This window comes from Gorilla gorilla, chromosome X, assembly GCF_029281585.2.
Source record: "Gorilla gorilla gorilla isolate KB3781 chromosome X, NHGRI_mGorGor1-v2.1_pri, whole genome shotgun sequence".
NCBI lineage: Eukaryota > Metazoa > Chordata > Mammalia > Primates > Hominidae > Gorilla > Gorilla gorilla.
In genome coordinates this window covers 161,138,031-161,152,682 of record NC_073247.2, presented here as the reverse complement: position 1 = coordinate 161,152,682, position 14,652 = coordinate 161,138,031, and the positions used below count along the sequence as shown (strand labels likewise).

Below are 14,652 nucleotides of genomic sequence, written 5' to 3'. Positions count from 1 at the left end.
CAGAAGGAGGAGAGGCAGATGTGGAGGAGAGGAGGTCGAGGAGAGGAGGAAATGAGAAAGAGGAGGAGAAAAGGAGAGGAGAGGGAGGAGGGGGGAGGAGGAAGAGAAAAGAACAGGAGAAGGAGAAGAGGAGGAGAGGAGGAGGAGTGAAAGAAAAGAGGAGAAGGAGAGGAGGAGGGGGGAGGACGGGGAGGAAGGGAGAAAGAGAGAAATAGGAGGAGGAGGGAGGGAAGGAGGAGAGGTGGAGGAAGAGGAGAGGACGAGAGGAGGAGCAGAGGAGGAGGAGAAGGAGAGGAAGGGAAGGAGATTTGGAGGAAGAGGAGAGGTGGAGGAAGAAAGGAGGAGGCGGAGAAGAGGAGAAAGCAGAGAGGAGGAGGCTGAAGAAAGGACCAGGAGGAGAGGAGGAGGAGGAAAGGAGGAAGAGGAAGAGTGGAATAAGAGGAGCAGAGGAAAAGGAGGAGGGGGTTGGGGAGGAGTGGAGAGGAGAGGAGGAGGAACAGAGTTGGAGGAGGTGGAAGAGAAGAGAAGAAGGAGGAGAGGAAGAGAGAAGGAAATGAGAAGGAGAAAAGGAGGAAGAAGAGAGAAGAGAGAGAGGAGAGGATGAGGAGGAGAGGAGAAGGAGAGCAGGAGGTGGGAGGAGGAGGAGAGTAAGAGGAGGAAATGAGGAGGAAGAAAGAAGGACAGGAGGTGGAGAGGAGGAAGAGAGAATTAGGAGGGGAGGAAGAGGGGAGGAGAAGAGGAGAAGGAAACGAGGAGGAGGAGGAGGAGGCTGCACCACCCTTATCAGGTTCCAGTTCTTGGTGCGCCCCGTTCTGCAAGACACTCTCCTGTGGTCAGCCCTGGCCTGCAGAGGATTCCCACGCTGGATCTCCGAGGGATGCTGGCACCCTCTCTCCAGCACATTCCTGATGCCCTTGCTGACGCATGCGTCCTCTGGGTCCTCTCCTGAAACCTGATCCTCCGGGGTGTCTTCTGGCCTCACCTCTTCTGTCCAGTTCCAGCAAGCTCACTTTGCTTAGCCTTTGAATCCCTTCCTTCACTGTCTGCCGTGACAATTCGGGCCTTTCACCGTCACTCAGGCCTGGACCATCACTGTTGCCCATCCCATGCCATCAACAGGTTTGCCCCATTCCTTCGGCTCCCTACCAGGGCATTCAGTTGTGTTGAGCAGCAGAGTGTCTCCAAGTCCCCACTGGTTGAGCTGCATCCGGGTCCCATCCCACAGGGACCCCCCCGGCCGCTGCACGTGCATGCTGATCCTGCAGCTCCTCAAGGGTGTCATCGCTTTCCCCCTTCCCAGACCCAGCACACCCTGCCTGCATGGCGCTGCGCAGACCCTGCATTCTGGTCACGGGTCTGGCAGTCGGCTCACCAATTCCTCCTGCTTCCCTGGGACTCGCCGGCTTTTAGCACTGCAATTCACTCAGCAAACTGGGACTGTTGGTCACCCTACCTGGCAGCCAGTGATAAGGTGAGGGCCACTCCTGGGAGGGAGGACACCTGTGGGGAAAATTCTTGTGTTATTTATTTCTCCTTCGGGATAGGGTGCCTGCAGCGCTTCATGGGAGGGGATGGGCTGATGCTGCGGGCTCAGAAGTTTCAAGGGCATCTGGGGAGACCAGATATTCAGAGACCTTCTCCTAGATGTGCCTGTTCCATGTATCAGGGACGTAGGTTTTCCCAGCAGGGCTGGTGTCATTGGCATGACAGACCTGCCTTGGCTGAGCGTTCACCTGTCTTTGGAGTTCAGCCACCTTAGCAAGTCCTGGGTTTGTTCTTCAGACTTTGCTGCTCGCCCATTGCCTGGATCAGGGGCTACTTTGTAAACCACCAGGAAGACTCCAGTGTTTCTGCTTAATTTTTAGATGTTTGTTAATTGCTCTTGGCCTCTCATTAATCCCCTGTGGGTCATCCAGGAAACATACTCACCACTGTCTGTTCTCTGAGTTTTCATTTCCAGGCATCCGCCCTGCCTGGATCTCCTCACCTGCCAGGAACTTCCTCTCCACAAGCCGGCCATCCCAGCAAAAGTTCTAACACCAAAGGTCTGGCAACTAGCCTGCCATCTTGTGCCTGGAGCCGCCTGCGTGCCACCTACTCCCGAAGATGGGAACCTTGTTGCCAGTTGGGCAGATGTGGGGCAATCCTGTACCAAGACCCCATTTTACCACCTGCTTTCTCAGACCACTCTGGAACCCACTGTCTCAGATTGTGTCCTCCAGGAAGCAGACCATGAGAGGGAGTTGGCAGGGCCAAAGATTTACTGGGGCTAACTAACACTCAGGAAAGGGATAGGAAGGAAACAGGGCTGGAGAGCAGGTTGAGCCCGACCTGACAGTCTCGAGCAGCCCAACAGGGAGGTGTGGAGCAAGGGTTGCCCGCTAGAGGGGCCTGCATTGGGTACGGGTGATGGGGTCCACATGGTACCTGGCATATAGCAGGCTGTGCAATCCATATTAACTGACTGGATAAATTAATGCCCAGAAAAGGTGCCCTGGAGAATGGGTGCATGCTGAACACAATAGGGAAGGGCCCAGCATCTGCCTTGGCATAGGCAGAACTGTGCTGTGCCCTGCAACAGGCCACCTGAGAGCTGCTTTGATCTTGTGTGTGCATTAGACGACTGCCAGGGGCATGAAGGGGATGTGCTTCCAGGGCATTTGCTGGCAGGGCATCTCGTGATCTCTTGGTATTGGTGTGAGCACAGCCTGGCAGGAGAGGGCAGATCTCCATGCAAAGTATGTCAGAAAGCAGATGGAAGCCAGGCCCCCTCCTGAAAGAGGCTCCTTGAAGGTAGGTGCACGCTCATGTCTTTGTTACTTGTAAGGGGGCATCTTACAGGCAAGAGGAGTTAGGTGAATGTGAAGAGGAAGGAACTGCTCACTCTGGGCAGGGGGCTGGGGGAGGCTTCGTAGAGGAGGGGGTGTTTGAGCTGGGCCTTGAAGGTCAAAAGGGTTTTTTTAGGTGGGAAATGGGGGAAGGACAGTCTGAAAGGGTTACGTACATTCGAGGAGCCCAGAGAAGGTTCGTGGCTGGAGCAGACGCATTCGTAGAGTGAAGTCATGGGAGAAGAGGCTGGGAAACTAGATTGGGTCCAACTCCTAAAGGACCACTGAAGGAGTGTGGCCTGCACGCTGGGTGCAGCAGGTGAATTTCCTCACTTGGGTTTCACTGTCAGCATTTTTAAAAGGCAAACTGGTTCTCTTCCTGAGAAGAATTCATTGATTCACTCGTGGCCAGTAAGTCATCTGACAAACCCTTGTGTACTTCTGATGGGATAGGAGTGTTTGTAGACAACAGGCACACAAATATAACATGCAGCCCAGTGCAGCTCAGGAGCAGCCTTCCATGGATAAGCAGTTGGTACCTACAGTGTGCTCCTGTCCTTGCTAGTCTGAACACATAGGTAGTAACCTTAAGCATGTCTCAATCTTCTGACTTGTGATGAGGTTTCCAATTCTTGTTCCTGACTTTAGAATGAAGTTTGGAGAGTTGTCATTAGGTCTCTAGGTTCTGAGGATTACTGTGGGGTGGGCAGAGGGAGAGAAGAGTATTGGGGCTAGATGTTCCTGTGCTTCTACCAGAAAGTTGATTTGCCCAGTGTACCACCCTCACTTGGCAGGCCTGAGCAGAGTGGCCTGCCACTGACAACCCAGAGGAAGAAGGTACAGTGCAGGCTTGCCCTGGTGGGCTCTTGGATGCCCTAAGCTGCAGCATCCAGGGCCAGGTGGGATTTGGTAGGATAGGCCCCCCGTCTACTGTGTCTGATCATACTGCCTTTGAAAGAGGAGGGTGGGTGATGAAGACAAGACGATGAGACAGGGTGGGCCTATGCATGTTGTAGCACCCAACTGGAACATTTGCAGATGATACTTGGAAAAAGCTTTAGGAAAGAGGCCCACTTCATTTATGAAATGACACCAGCTAATGTTTGACCTTAGTCATGTTCCTTGGTTCCTCATTTTGCCATCTGCTGGCTGACTCATGCAACTTCACTTTTAATTAAAGGTGGGCTGTGATGAGAGTCATGATCAGTGCGTAGCTTCCATGGCAGAAAGTTCTGTGTAGTTCTTGGGGGTTGTGAGTGTAAGTATGAGGTGCTAAGACGAATATGTCCATACATTGTAAACTATTTCCTCTGTCCTTTCCCTCCTCTAACCATTCCTGCCTTCTTCATCTTTCTAACTTTCCCAAGGCATTTTACATCAGATTTCAGATATAGAACAATGGATGTTAAAACAAACCCAAATTCCTAATGTTGCCATGAAAACATGGCAACACCGTTTGCATTTTCTTTACAAATGGCCTGTACGGGTCAGCCCAGGCATTGACATAGGAGCCCATTGTTTGCATCCTCTGGGTCCTTGTAGTTCATATGCTGGAACAATGCATAGAGACACACAGAAAGGCTGAGAATGGCTATGAGGTATGTAACAATGAGGCCCAGAGCCTGAGCTTTGGTGTCTAGCAGACGTGGGTTTGAATGTTAGCTCTTTGTCTTCCTGTGTGTCCTTGTTGGTTACTTGTCTCTCTGTGTCTCCTCCTCTCCTATAAACCAGGAGGTACAAATGCCACTCATGTCACAGGGCTGTTGCTGGGACATACCCTTGCACCTTGTGTTCTCTCTTTCTGGGACTCAGGTTCTCAAGATTTGCTTCTACATTTACAGGTTGGAGATTATTCCAGCAACACTGATGAAAGATTTTTTTTTTTTTTTTTGGTTTCTCAGCTTTGCAAATTTCAGAGATTTCCAACAGTGTTCAAGGGACTGCAATGTGATCTTGGAACAATCCTGTATGTTCTTTGAAAAATCTCAGTTGTGCTATCTAGATAATGAACTGGTTAGTCTAGAACATGGTTTTCAAACCTATGTGGCTATGGAATGTCATTTTGGAGGGATGCTTTCACAGGATGTAAGATTCTGAGTTGAAAGTTTTTTTTTTTGAGACAGAGTCTCACTCTGTGGCCCAGGCTGTAGTGCAATGGGGCAATCTCTGCTCACTGCAACCTTTGCCTCCTGAGTTCAAGCAATTCTCCTGCCTCAGCCTCCCAAGTAGCTGGGATTACAGGTGCATGCATGCCACCACGCATGGCTAATTTTTGTATTTTTAGTAGAGACAGGGTTTCACCATGTTGGTCAGGCTGGTCTTGAACTCCTGACCTCAGGTGATCCGCCTGCCTTGGCCTCCCAAAGTGCTGGGATTACAGGTGTAAGCCACTGCACCCAGGTGAAAGCTATTTTCTGTAAGCCCTTGAACAAAGTTGTGCCACTTCCTTTTGGTATCCATGGTTTGGTAAGGTGTCATTTCTCTCGCATTGCTTCCAAGATTTTTCTTTTTTTTTCTTTAAATTATTATCATTATTATTATTATTTTAAAGACAGGGTCTCCCTTCATTGCCCAGGCTGCAGAGCAGCATTGCAATCATAGCTGACTGTAACCTTGAACTTTTGGGCTCAAGCAATCCTCCCACCTCAGCCTCCCAGGTAGCTAGGACTACAGATATGAGCTACCATGCTCAGTTAATTTTTTTTGTTTTTATTTAATAGTTCTCAGAAGTTTAACTCAAGTGTTTTAGTGTGGAATTTCTTTGGATTTATTCTCTTTGGGATTCGTTCGGCTTCTGAAGTCTGCAGAGTTATGTCTTTTGTCAAATTTGGGAAATTTTCAGCCATTACTTCTTTGATTTTTCAGCCCCACACTTTTTCTCATCTCCCCTGGAACGCTTATGACACAGATGTGAGATCATTGTTCATAGTCCCACAGGTCCCTAAAGCTCTGTCCATCTTGTTGTCCCATGTATTTTCTATTCATTTTTCAGAATGGGAAATTTCTGTTCTGTCTTCAAGTTCACTGGTTCTTTCCTCTGTTCTGTCTATTCTGCCAGTGATTCCTTTATAGAGTTTTTAAAATTTCAGTTATGGTATTTTTCAGTTCTAAAATTTCCATTTGGTTCTTCATTAAGTCTTCTATTTATTTATTTATTTATTGGCTGAGACTTTCTATTTTTAGTTTGTTTCAAATGCGTTCTTAATTGCTTAATGAAGCATATAATGGTGGCTTTCAATTTTTTTTACAGATAATTCTAACATCTTTGTCATCAGTGTTGACATCTCTTGATTGTATCCTGTCATTCCATTTGAGATCTTCCTGGTTCTGGGTATGATGTGTAACTTTTGATTGAAATCTAGAGATTTTCATATTATGTTAGTAGGTTGAAGGTGTTATTTAAACTTTGTTTTAGCTGGCATCCTCTGACATCACTCCAGCAGAAGAAAGGGAAGGAGCATGCTGCATTACTGCCTGGTGAGTGCAGTAGTCTACCTTCCCCACATGGCCTCCATTGATCCCTGAAATGGGTGAGGGGCTCCTTGTTTCTGCTGGGCAGGAGTGGACTTTTTGGATCTGATCTGGGGCTGTACTCATACCTTTGTGGCTGGGAGGGTTCGATATTTTTCAGCACTGTATCCAATATCACCTGGACAGACACCTTAGGGGATGGGGACTTACTATTGCCTGGCAGGGATGAAAGTGCCAGCTCCCTAATTGGCCACCTCCGACAGCACCAAGGTAGACAGGAGGGATGTTACAGCTTAGCAAGCATGTTACACTGAGCCCCCTAGTTGGCCTTTGCTGGCATGTGTGGAAGTGGGGATCAAACTATATTTCTGTGGTGTTAACTAGAGTAAAGCAGCTCACTGTCTACAAGTTTTCTATCTTGCTAAGTTACAACTTTCCTGGTCCTCTGGCTTTGGTCCTTCTTTCCTCCCTCCCTTCCTGTCCCCCTTTCCTCCCTCTTTTCCTTCATTCCTTCTTTCTTCTTTCCTCTGTGTTTGTTGACATTTCTGGATCCCAGCTTCTTCAGCTCCATGTCTGGTATATATGGGCAAAGAAAGAAAAGAGAGAGGGAGAAAGAGGAAGGGAGAGAAAGGGAGGAAGGGGAAAGGAGAGGAGAGGGAAAGAAAGAGGGTAGAGAGAGAGGGAGGGAGGAAGGGGAAAGGAGAGGAGAGGACAGGGAAAGAGAGAGAGGAGGAGAGAGGGAGAGAGAGGGAGAGAGAGAGAGGAAGGGAGGAAGGGGAAAGGAGAGGAGAGGAGAGGGAAAGAGAGAGGAGGAGAGAGGGAGAGAGAGAGAGGAAGGGAGGAAGGGGAAAGGAGAGGAGAGGGAGAGAGAGAGGAAGGGAGGAAAGGGGAAAGAGGAAAAGAAAGAAAAAGAGAGGGGAAGGGAGGAATGGGAAAGGAGAGGAGAGGGAAAGAAAGAAAGACACACACACCAGAGAACTAATTAACTCCATTGTTCCTCAGGTCACAAGGTCCCTGTCTGATCTGCCTTCACTCTACCTTTCAGAGTCTTATGTTTGTTTTGTGTATATTATCAAGGGGTTTTAGGTCACTTAGTCGGAAGAATAGGGAAAAGTATGTCTACTCCAGCTTTATGGAAGTGGAATTCTTCTGAGAACCTTTTTTTGATACAAAATATGTACTTGTGCATATTTTGTATCAAAATATATAATGTACATGTCCCTTTTGTACATGTATATAAATTGTATATAAGTATTTAGGGTTATAAAAATAACCAAAGACACCAAAAACTGCCACAGGTGGATTTGAGAAGACGTTGAAATGCCTCCCTGCTAAGACATGCTCATTCTTGACAGGCTGGGAACCCTGAAAGCTGTAGTGTCACCACTGCCCTGTCCTGTGCCTATCTATCTTTTGACTCATGCCCTACGAGGTCAGGTTTTCAGTTTGGGGTATGTGCCACCTAACACTGAGCTGTGGAACTGCAGCACAATCATCAAATTCAAAAAAGACAAGGACATCTTCGTTGATTTTTAAGACATACCATAGATAGGGTAAACCAAAACCTCTCATTTCAGATCCTTAATCTCAATTAAAAACAACCCTTCATGTTGATTTAAAACATCCCTTGCAAAACATGGTTTGAATATTCCAAGTTGGAAATACCCAGTCTTTTAAAGTTACAGCACCCTTTTTGATACAAAAAATGTGCATGACAGAAATTGTACAGTGAGTAGTGTTATAAAAATAACCAAACACACCAAAAGCTGCCACGGGTAAATTTGAGAAAGTGTTGAAATATACCGCACAGCATGAGACCTTGCTGGCTCCGTCTAATAGATGACGCTGGGGCTGCAAATGATGTCCCAGCCTTCCAGGGCCTGTGGTCTCCAGAACAGGGCTGAAACCTGTTCTGAGTTGACAGTGCTTTCCTAAGAAGACCCCAAGTTGAGAGGACCCTCTTACCCACCCATCAATAATCAAAGACTTGATGCCCATCAGAGAATCCCAATGATTCTGGTGAGCCGTTCCTCCCTCTGGCTGTCAGTACTGGGGAGTATGGTGGGGACTTTGAGATAGCTCAGTGGAGCTCAGAAAGAGAGGGAGTTCCCCCTGACACCCGCCCCAGTCAGTAAGCCCCGGGGCCTGAGGGGCATCCGCACTGCTCGACCTCTCCACTCTCTCGGGGAGGACGAGGCAGCCTTGACCCACGAGGGCTGATGAATGGGTAGGTTATCGGCAGGCTCCTAGGCCACCAGCTCAGAGGTCACATTGTCCCTTTTAGATTCAGTGTGGCGGGAATCTAAAAGGTCGAGGATCGAGAAGCCTGCAGGATGGCAAAGTGAGGGACCCCGGCAGTGCGACCTCAGGAATCCACTCCCGGAACTCTGACTGGGGTGCCTGTGGAGGCTCTGAAGGTACAGCAGCCAGGCGCTCTGTGGCATTCTGAATACCGGCACACAGCCTTTGGCCTCTGAGAGCCATTGGGAGCTGCCCTGCACCAGGCAGAGGTGGACCCCAGGCCTGGCACAGGGTCTGACACATGGCACATGCTACAGAAATAGCTGTGGACCGCCTGACTGCAAGATCGTATTGAACATCTGGTACCGGGCCTCAGCCTGTGCTGCTGCAGCCAGGAGCAAATACGGGGAAGTCTGGCTAAGGAGAACGCATGCCTGTGTGGGCCCCAAGGATCCATCTTGAGATCAGGAGGAACAAGAGCCTAGTAACCTTGACAGCCAGCTCAGGCAGCCTGTTAAATCCCATGCCCAGAGGTTTCTAGCTTCTGCCCCAGAGGCCCAAGATGAGGATGTGGCAGCACAGGTAGGCCAAGGGAATGATGAACTCAAGGAGAGGTGGCCAGACCACCTGAGACACCTGTTGAAGTGCGCTTTCCCATTCCCAGACCTGGGAGCTCCTGAGACCAGGTGCAGAAACCAGATTACACTCATCTTTCTGACCTAATTCACAGAGTGGATAGCAGCCCCCACCTAAGCACAGCCCCCTCACTGGGCAATAAGTCAGCAACAGCAATGGTGGCCACACGGGAGGCCCTCAGGTGTCCTCACCCCACCCCTAGGTTTACTGACAGGTACCCTGCAGGGGAGAGGGTGGGCCCTGAGCTGGACTCCACCCAACACTGCCACCTCCCCAGCCTGTGTCCTCCCTACCACCCGAGGAGCTGAAGGACCCAACAGCACACCCTCAGTGGTTTCTGAAAGGAAGCAAAGCTCTTTCTACCCTTTTTCACTTTGGGTGAAAACATGTGGCTGGGTTGACAAGTCGGTTTTTTAGAAAGGAAGCACTGACTAGCGAGGGACTCGCCCAGCCAGAAGAGGGCTCTGCAAAGACAGCCCCATCCCCGGGATGGGAATGCTGGATTCAGACACCACAAACCAAGAGAACCCAGACTCTGGACATGGAGCAGTACCAGGGTGAAAGACTTTTCCCACCGACATGGTCACATAGCCATTCTCCTTGAAGTACTGGGGGATGGTGGAGAAGTTTCCAGCGTGCACCCTCCAGTAGGAATTGAAGTCGTACAGGCGGGTGGTGTCAGGTCTCCTGCCAGTGAGGAAAGAAACGCGGCTCGGGGCGCACACTGCTTGCTGTTAGGGAGCAGAAGCAGAGGTAAGCATCGCCACAGCAAAACATGGCTGCCATCTCTTAGGTAACCAAGCAACCGCCCTCCTGAGGCCCCTAGCAAACAGCTTGGTAGCTGAGTCATGCAGAGCTCAAACCAGACACTGGGATTTGGGTGTCACCTAGGCAACAGACTGCTTCCGGGAGAGAAAAGGGAAGCAATCAGCTCCTGAAACCAGCAGATGCTTATCTCCTCCTACACAATGGCCTCCCCAAGCACACAGAGCGGCCAGTGTTGCTGGGGGCAGAGCCATGAGGGGGTTCAGGGAGCAGAGCCACCCTGGCTAGCTCTCACCTGAGGCCCAGTCTGCAGACCTGTGGGTGCCCTTCTGCAGCACCCCTTCCTTCTGAGCACCAGGCAAGCGCCCGTTCTGGGAGAAAGCTGGCCAGGGCTGCCATGAACACATCAGGGCCAGGGCGCACCTTGCACCCAAGGAGAAGGCCACCCTTGAAGGTCAAGCTTTCCCGTGAGTGGAAAACCAGATTTTCTCCACTACCGTTTTCCAGACTATGCTTCCCTCTAACAAGATGTCCCGCGCAATCTGTGCCATCTGACAATAGCTGAAGCTCCCCGCCCCCAACCCTCAGTGCACGAAGCAGCACACACCCACAGCTAGAGGTTCCCAGACATACCTGCGCAAAGGCATTCTGGAAGAGGAGGCTGTGGGATGCCAGTTGGTCAATGTTTGGGGCCTTCACTAGTTCATCCCTGCAACTTGAAGGGATAGGACATGTGCTCTAGAAAATAGCACCTGTAGCCAGCCACAGTGGCTCATGCCTGTAATCCCAGCACTTTGGGAGGCTGAGGCAGGTGGATCACTTGAGATCAGGAGTTCGAGGCCAGCCTGATCAACATGGAGAAACCCCATCTCTACTAAAAATACAAAATTAGCTGGGTGTGGTGGTGCATGCCTGTAATCCCAGCTACTCAGGAGGCTGAGGCAGGAGAACCGCTTGAACCCGGGAGGTGGAGGTTGTGGTGAGCCGAGACTGCGCCATTGCACTCCAGCCTGGGCAACAAGAGTGAAAGTCCGTTTCAAAAAAAAAAAAAAAAAAAGAAACCACCTGTAATAGAGTGAGAGAAGTAGAATTGGGAGGAAAGTGGAGTTGTTTTATGACAGTTGAATCAGACATCTCAGTCAGTCCCTGAGGGAGCTCTATGGTTGGGAAGATTCTATAGAGATGTTGCAAGTAGAGGCTGGAGTCCAGGTGTTGGTACTCTCCACCCTTCATTGACCCCTTGACTGATATTTGGAGAGAGACTTAGTTATGTGCCATCATCAAGCAACACCTTTGGCAGGCAGTGGAATGATTACCTCCGCCATTAGGCTGGGCTGTGGAACGACCACAGCATCGACTACAGCCCATGCCTTGCAGGCCTCAGATGGGCTTGCTTCACACAGGATGCTCCCCTCATTTGGGAATAACTTCTCCAGGGTTTGGCTTGGCCCTTTTCCTAGGGAGGTGAACATGAGGCAGGGTAGTGGGACGGTGTATGGCCTGCATGACTGCAGCTGGCTTTGAAGCCACAACTGATGCTCATGGTCTTCCTCATCTACTATCCATTCTAGAGTACCCTCAGTCTCAGCCACCATGTCTGCTGTTCTCAGTGACCTGGCTGGTCGAGTAACAGACCTTTATCCCTGAGGATTGGTTCTGAGCCCATGGTCCCCGTGCCCTTCTCAGACTGTGGAAATTGCATGTGTCCATTTACCATAAAAATTGGGCAGGGAATTATTAGGAGACATTCAAATGGATCACCTGGGTGCCAAATATATCCTTCTCTGTTCACAGTGTGTAAGAACAACTCTGCCTCCTTCTGATGATCAGAGCCAATACCCCTGACAGAGTGGCTACTCTTCTTTACACCTGCTTAGTCCCACAGCCATAGCAGGAGGAATGAACCCAAGGTTCCCATGACTTGTAATTCAGTTATCAGCCATGGCTCGTAATTCAGTGGGACTCCTACTGTGTCTACTGGTGGAAGCATTTCCATTTGAATAGCCAGGATCCACTGTTCAATAAGGTAGCCACTAGCTGCATGTGCCTACTGAGTACTTGAAATGTACCTGGTGTGTCTGAAGAACTGAATTTTAATTATCTAAAATTCAGATAAAATAACAACTAATTTTATCTTAATTTAAATTTAAATAGATGAATTTGGCTAGTGGTGACTGTATTGTGGGGACAGGAAGCACAAATTCCCATGTGGATCACTAGGAGAGATAATAAGTGGGGTCATTCCACCCCTTGGTCCCCTGCTTCCAGACCCAAAGAGGCCTACATGGCATTATGCTTCCTTCTTAGTGGTAGGAGGTGTGAGATACAATCATTTGCCTCTGACTTTGGAGGGGTGGTCCTAGCATGCCCCTGACCAGTAGCCCCTTAAACACTTCAATGATATGGAAGGTCTCTGAATCTTTGTAGGTTTAATCTACTACTCTCTGAAGTGCTTATGTCTTTCAAAGGCCTCTAAAATCTCTGCCATGTCTTGCTCATCCAGTTGTTAGCATGATGTCATTGATACAGTGGACTTTAGAACCTAAGTGGGGAGACACTGGTAAGTGACCAATTACTTCACCTGTGGTGTGCAAGCCAGATCAGGAAGCCTCTACCATTGCTTTCATGTGCTGGGAAAGCTATTTTTAGTGTGTAGACTTCATGCCAGATTTGCCCAGATCAGGGGCGGGATGCCCAGAGCTCCTGGTTATTGGAAGTGCTCTACCTTGAGTACAGAAATCCACACCAACTCACTCCCTTCTCCAAGGGGACCCTCACCCTGAGGAATTTACCTGGGCCTTGCTAACATGCCGGGAGAATGTCCCTGAGAAAAAGAGCAGTGAAGGCGCACATGAATTTCCTGTTGCATACCCACAGTGGGCCAGAAACAAGACCATTGGATTTTTACCTCGTACTTTTGATGTTTGGCAGCCATTGATTCTAGTTTGGGGGTGAAAGATAGAGATGACACATATATTGGAACCTTTCTTGGGGACTGCTAGTCTTAGGGACAAACTGCCAAAATCAAGCTAGGCAATGGTGGCCACAGCTATGGGATGGAGAGTGAGGGATAGGACGTATAAGCTGACAGCTAGAGGCCCAGACACTGCCCATGTTAGCGTGGTTGGGGACAAAATAAGGAACCAGAGTGGGTGGAACAGGAGCAGTTCAGGGACTCTGCAGAAATAACCTATGGCTCCTCAGAGAGCTTACAAGGGAAGCTTCCCTTGAGCACCTAGATGTCAAAGAGATTGGCAGAGGCAGGAAGGACATGTTCCCAAGCAAAAAGTAACAGCAGCTAACTTTGATTTAATGGAAGGTGCGAGTCCAGCTGTGAGTCAGAATAGGGAGACAGGCAGTGAACAGAGGACAGAATGATGACCTGCAGTGCTGAGAAACAGGCCTATCCATGACTTTGTCCTCAGTCCCTGACCCAGGGGAACACCAAGGATGCCATGGGGTGCAGGGAGGGCCAGAAGAGCTAAGTACCCAATTTCTACATAAGGGCCCCTGCTCCAGGACAGGGCTGGGAGAAGACATATAGATGATACCTACCCCCAGTCCTCCAACAAACACATCTGCCTCAAAACTGACATATTCTCAGCTGGTGGAAGCATCCAGGAAAGATAACACATAGCTCCATGTGCAGCTGTGGTGCCTGTGGGGCACTGGGGGTTATACCACCGAACAGAGCTTGGACAGTGTCCCCGGCTCCTATTTTTGAAACTGTGTTAAAGTATATATCATATAAAAGTCACCATCTTAACCATTTTTAAGTGTCCAGTTTGGTGGCATTCAGTACCTTCACATAACTGTACAATCATTGCCCCACTAGCCCCTATTCTTTTTAAAAACATTCAACTTATATAAATATTTTAGATTTAGGGGGTACATGTGTGGGTTTGTTATAAGGGTGTATTGCATGATGCTGAGGTTTGGGGTTTGATTGAACCTGTCACCCAGGTAGTGAGCATAGTACCTAATAGGTAGTTTTTTAACCCACATCCTTCCTCCCTCTCGTCTCTTGCGGTTCCCACTGTCTGTTGTTCCCGTCTTTATGTCCATGTGTACCCAATGTTTAGCTCCCACTTACAAGCAAGAACATGTGGTATCTGATCCTGCATTAATTTGCTTAGGATAACGACCTCCAGCTCCATCCGTGTTGCTGCAAAGGACATGATATCATCTTTTTATGGCTGTGAAGTACTGGTGATACAGATGCACCACATTTTCTTTATCCAGTCCACCGGTGATGGAAGCTTAGGTTGATTTCATCTCTTTGCTATTGTGAATAGTGCTACAATGAACACACCAGTCCATGTGTCTTTTTGGTAGAACAGTTTATTTTCTTTTGGATATATATCCAGCAATGGGATTGCTGAGTTAAATGGTAGTTCTGTTTTAAGTTCTTTGAGAAATCTCCAAACTGCTTTTCACAGTGGCTGCACTAATTTACACTCCCACCAACAGTATATAAGTGTTTTCTTTTCTCCACAGCCTCACCAGCATCTGCTGTTTTTTGACTTTTTAATAATAGCCATTCTAACTGGTGTGAGATGGTATCTCATTGTGGTTTTGATCTGCATTTCTCAGATGTGATGTTGAGCATTTTATCATGTTTGTTGGCTGCTTGTATGTCGTCTTTTGAGAAGCGTCTGTTCATGTCCTTTGCCTGGTTTTTAATGGGGTTGTTTTTAGCTTGTTGATTTTA

General features: G+C 48.9%; 1 protein-coding gene across 1 annotated transcript; it reads right to left on the bottom strand.

Moving 5' to 3' along the window:
- Positions 1-9,424: 9,424 nt before the first annotated feature.
- On the bottom strand, positions 9,425-14,006 carry LOC101149182 (iduronate 2-sulfatase-like). The gene is made up of 3 exons (XM_055375826.2): positions 13,945-14,006; positions 10,575-10,656; positions 9,425-9,907 (listed from the first exon to the last, which is right to left on the bottom strand). Exons 1-3 carry the CDS (start codon positions 14,004-14,006, stop codon positions 9,608-9,610), a joined length of 444 nt encoding a protein of 147 aa, XP_055231801.1. The 3' UTR covers positions 9,425-9,607.
- Between the last annotated feature and the right edge of the window lie 646 nt (positions 14,007-14,652).

What these genes read in the sequence shown, in the direction of transcription:
- LOC101149182 (XM_055375826.2), bottom strand. Translation starts at nt 14,006, where the DNA reads ATGGACATAAAGACGGGAACAACAGACAGTGGGAACCGCAAGAGACGA. An exon ending in AGACGAGAGGGAGGAAGGAT is followed by an intron (nt 10,657 to 13,944) that starts GTGGGTTAAAAA and finishes TATCCCTTCAAG; the next exon opens with TTGCAGGGATGAACTAGTGA. An exon ending in TCCAGAATGCCTTTGCGCAG is followed by an intron (nt 9,908 to 10,574) that starts GTATGTCTGGGA and finishes GCTCCCTAACAG; the next exon opens with CAAGCAGTGTGCGCCCCGAG.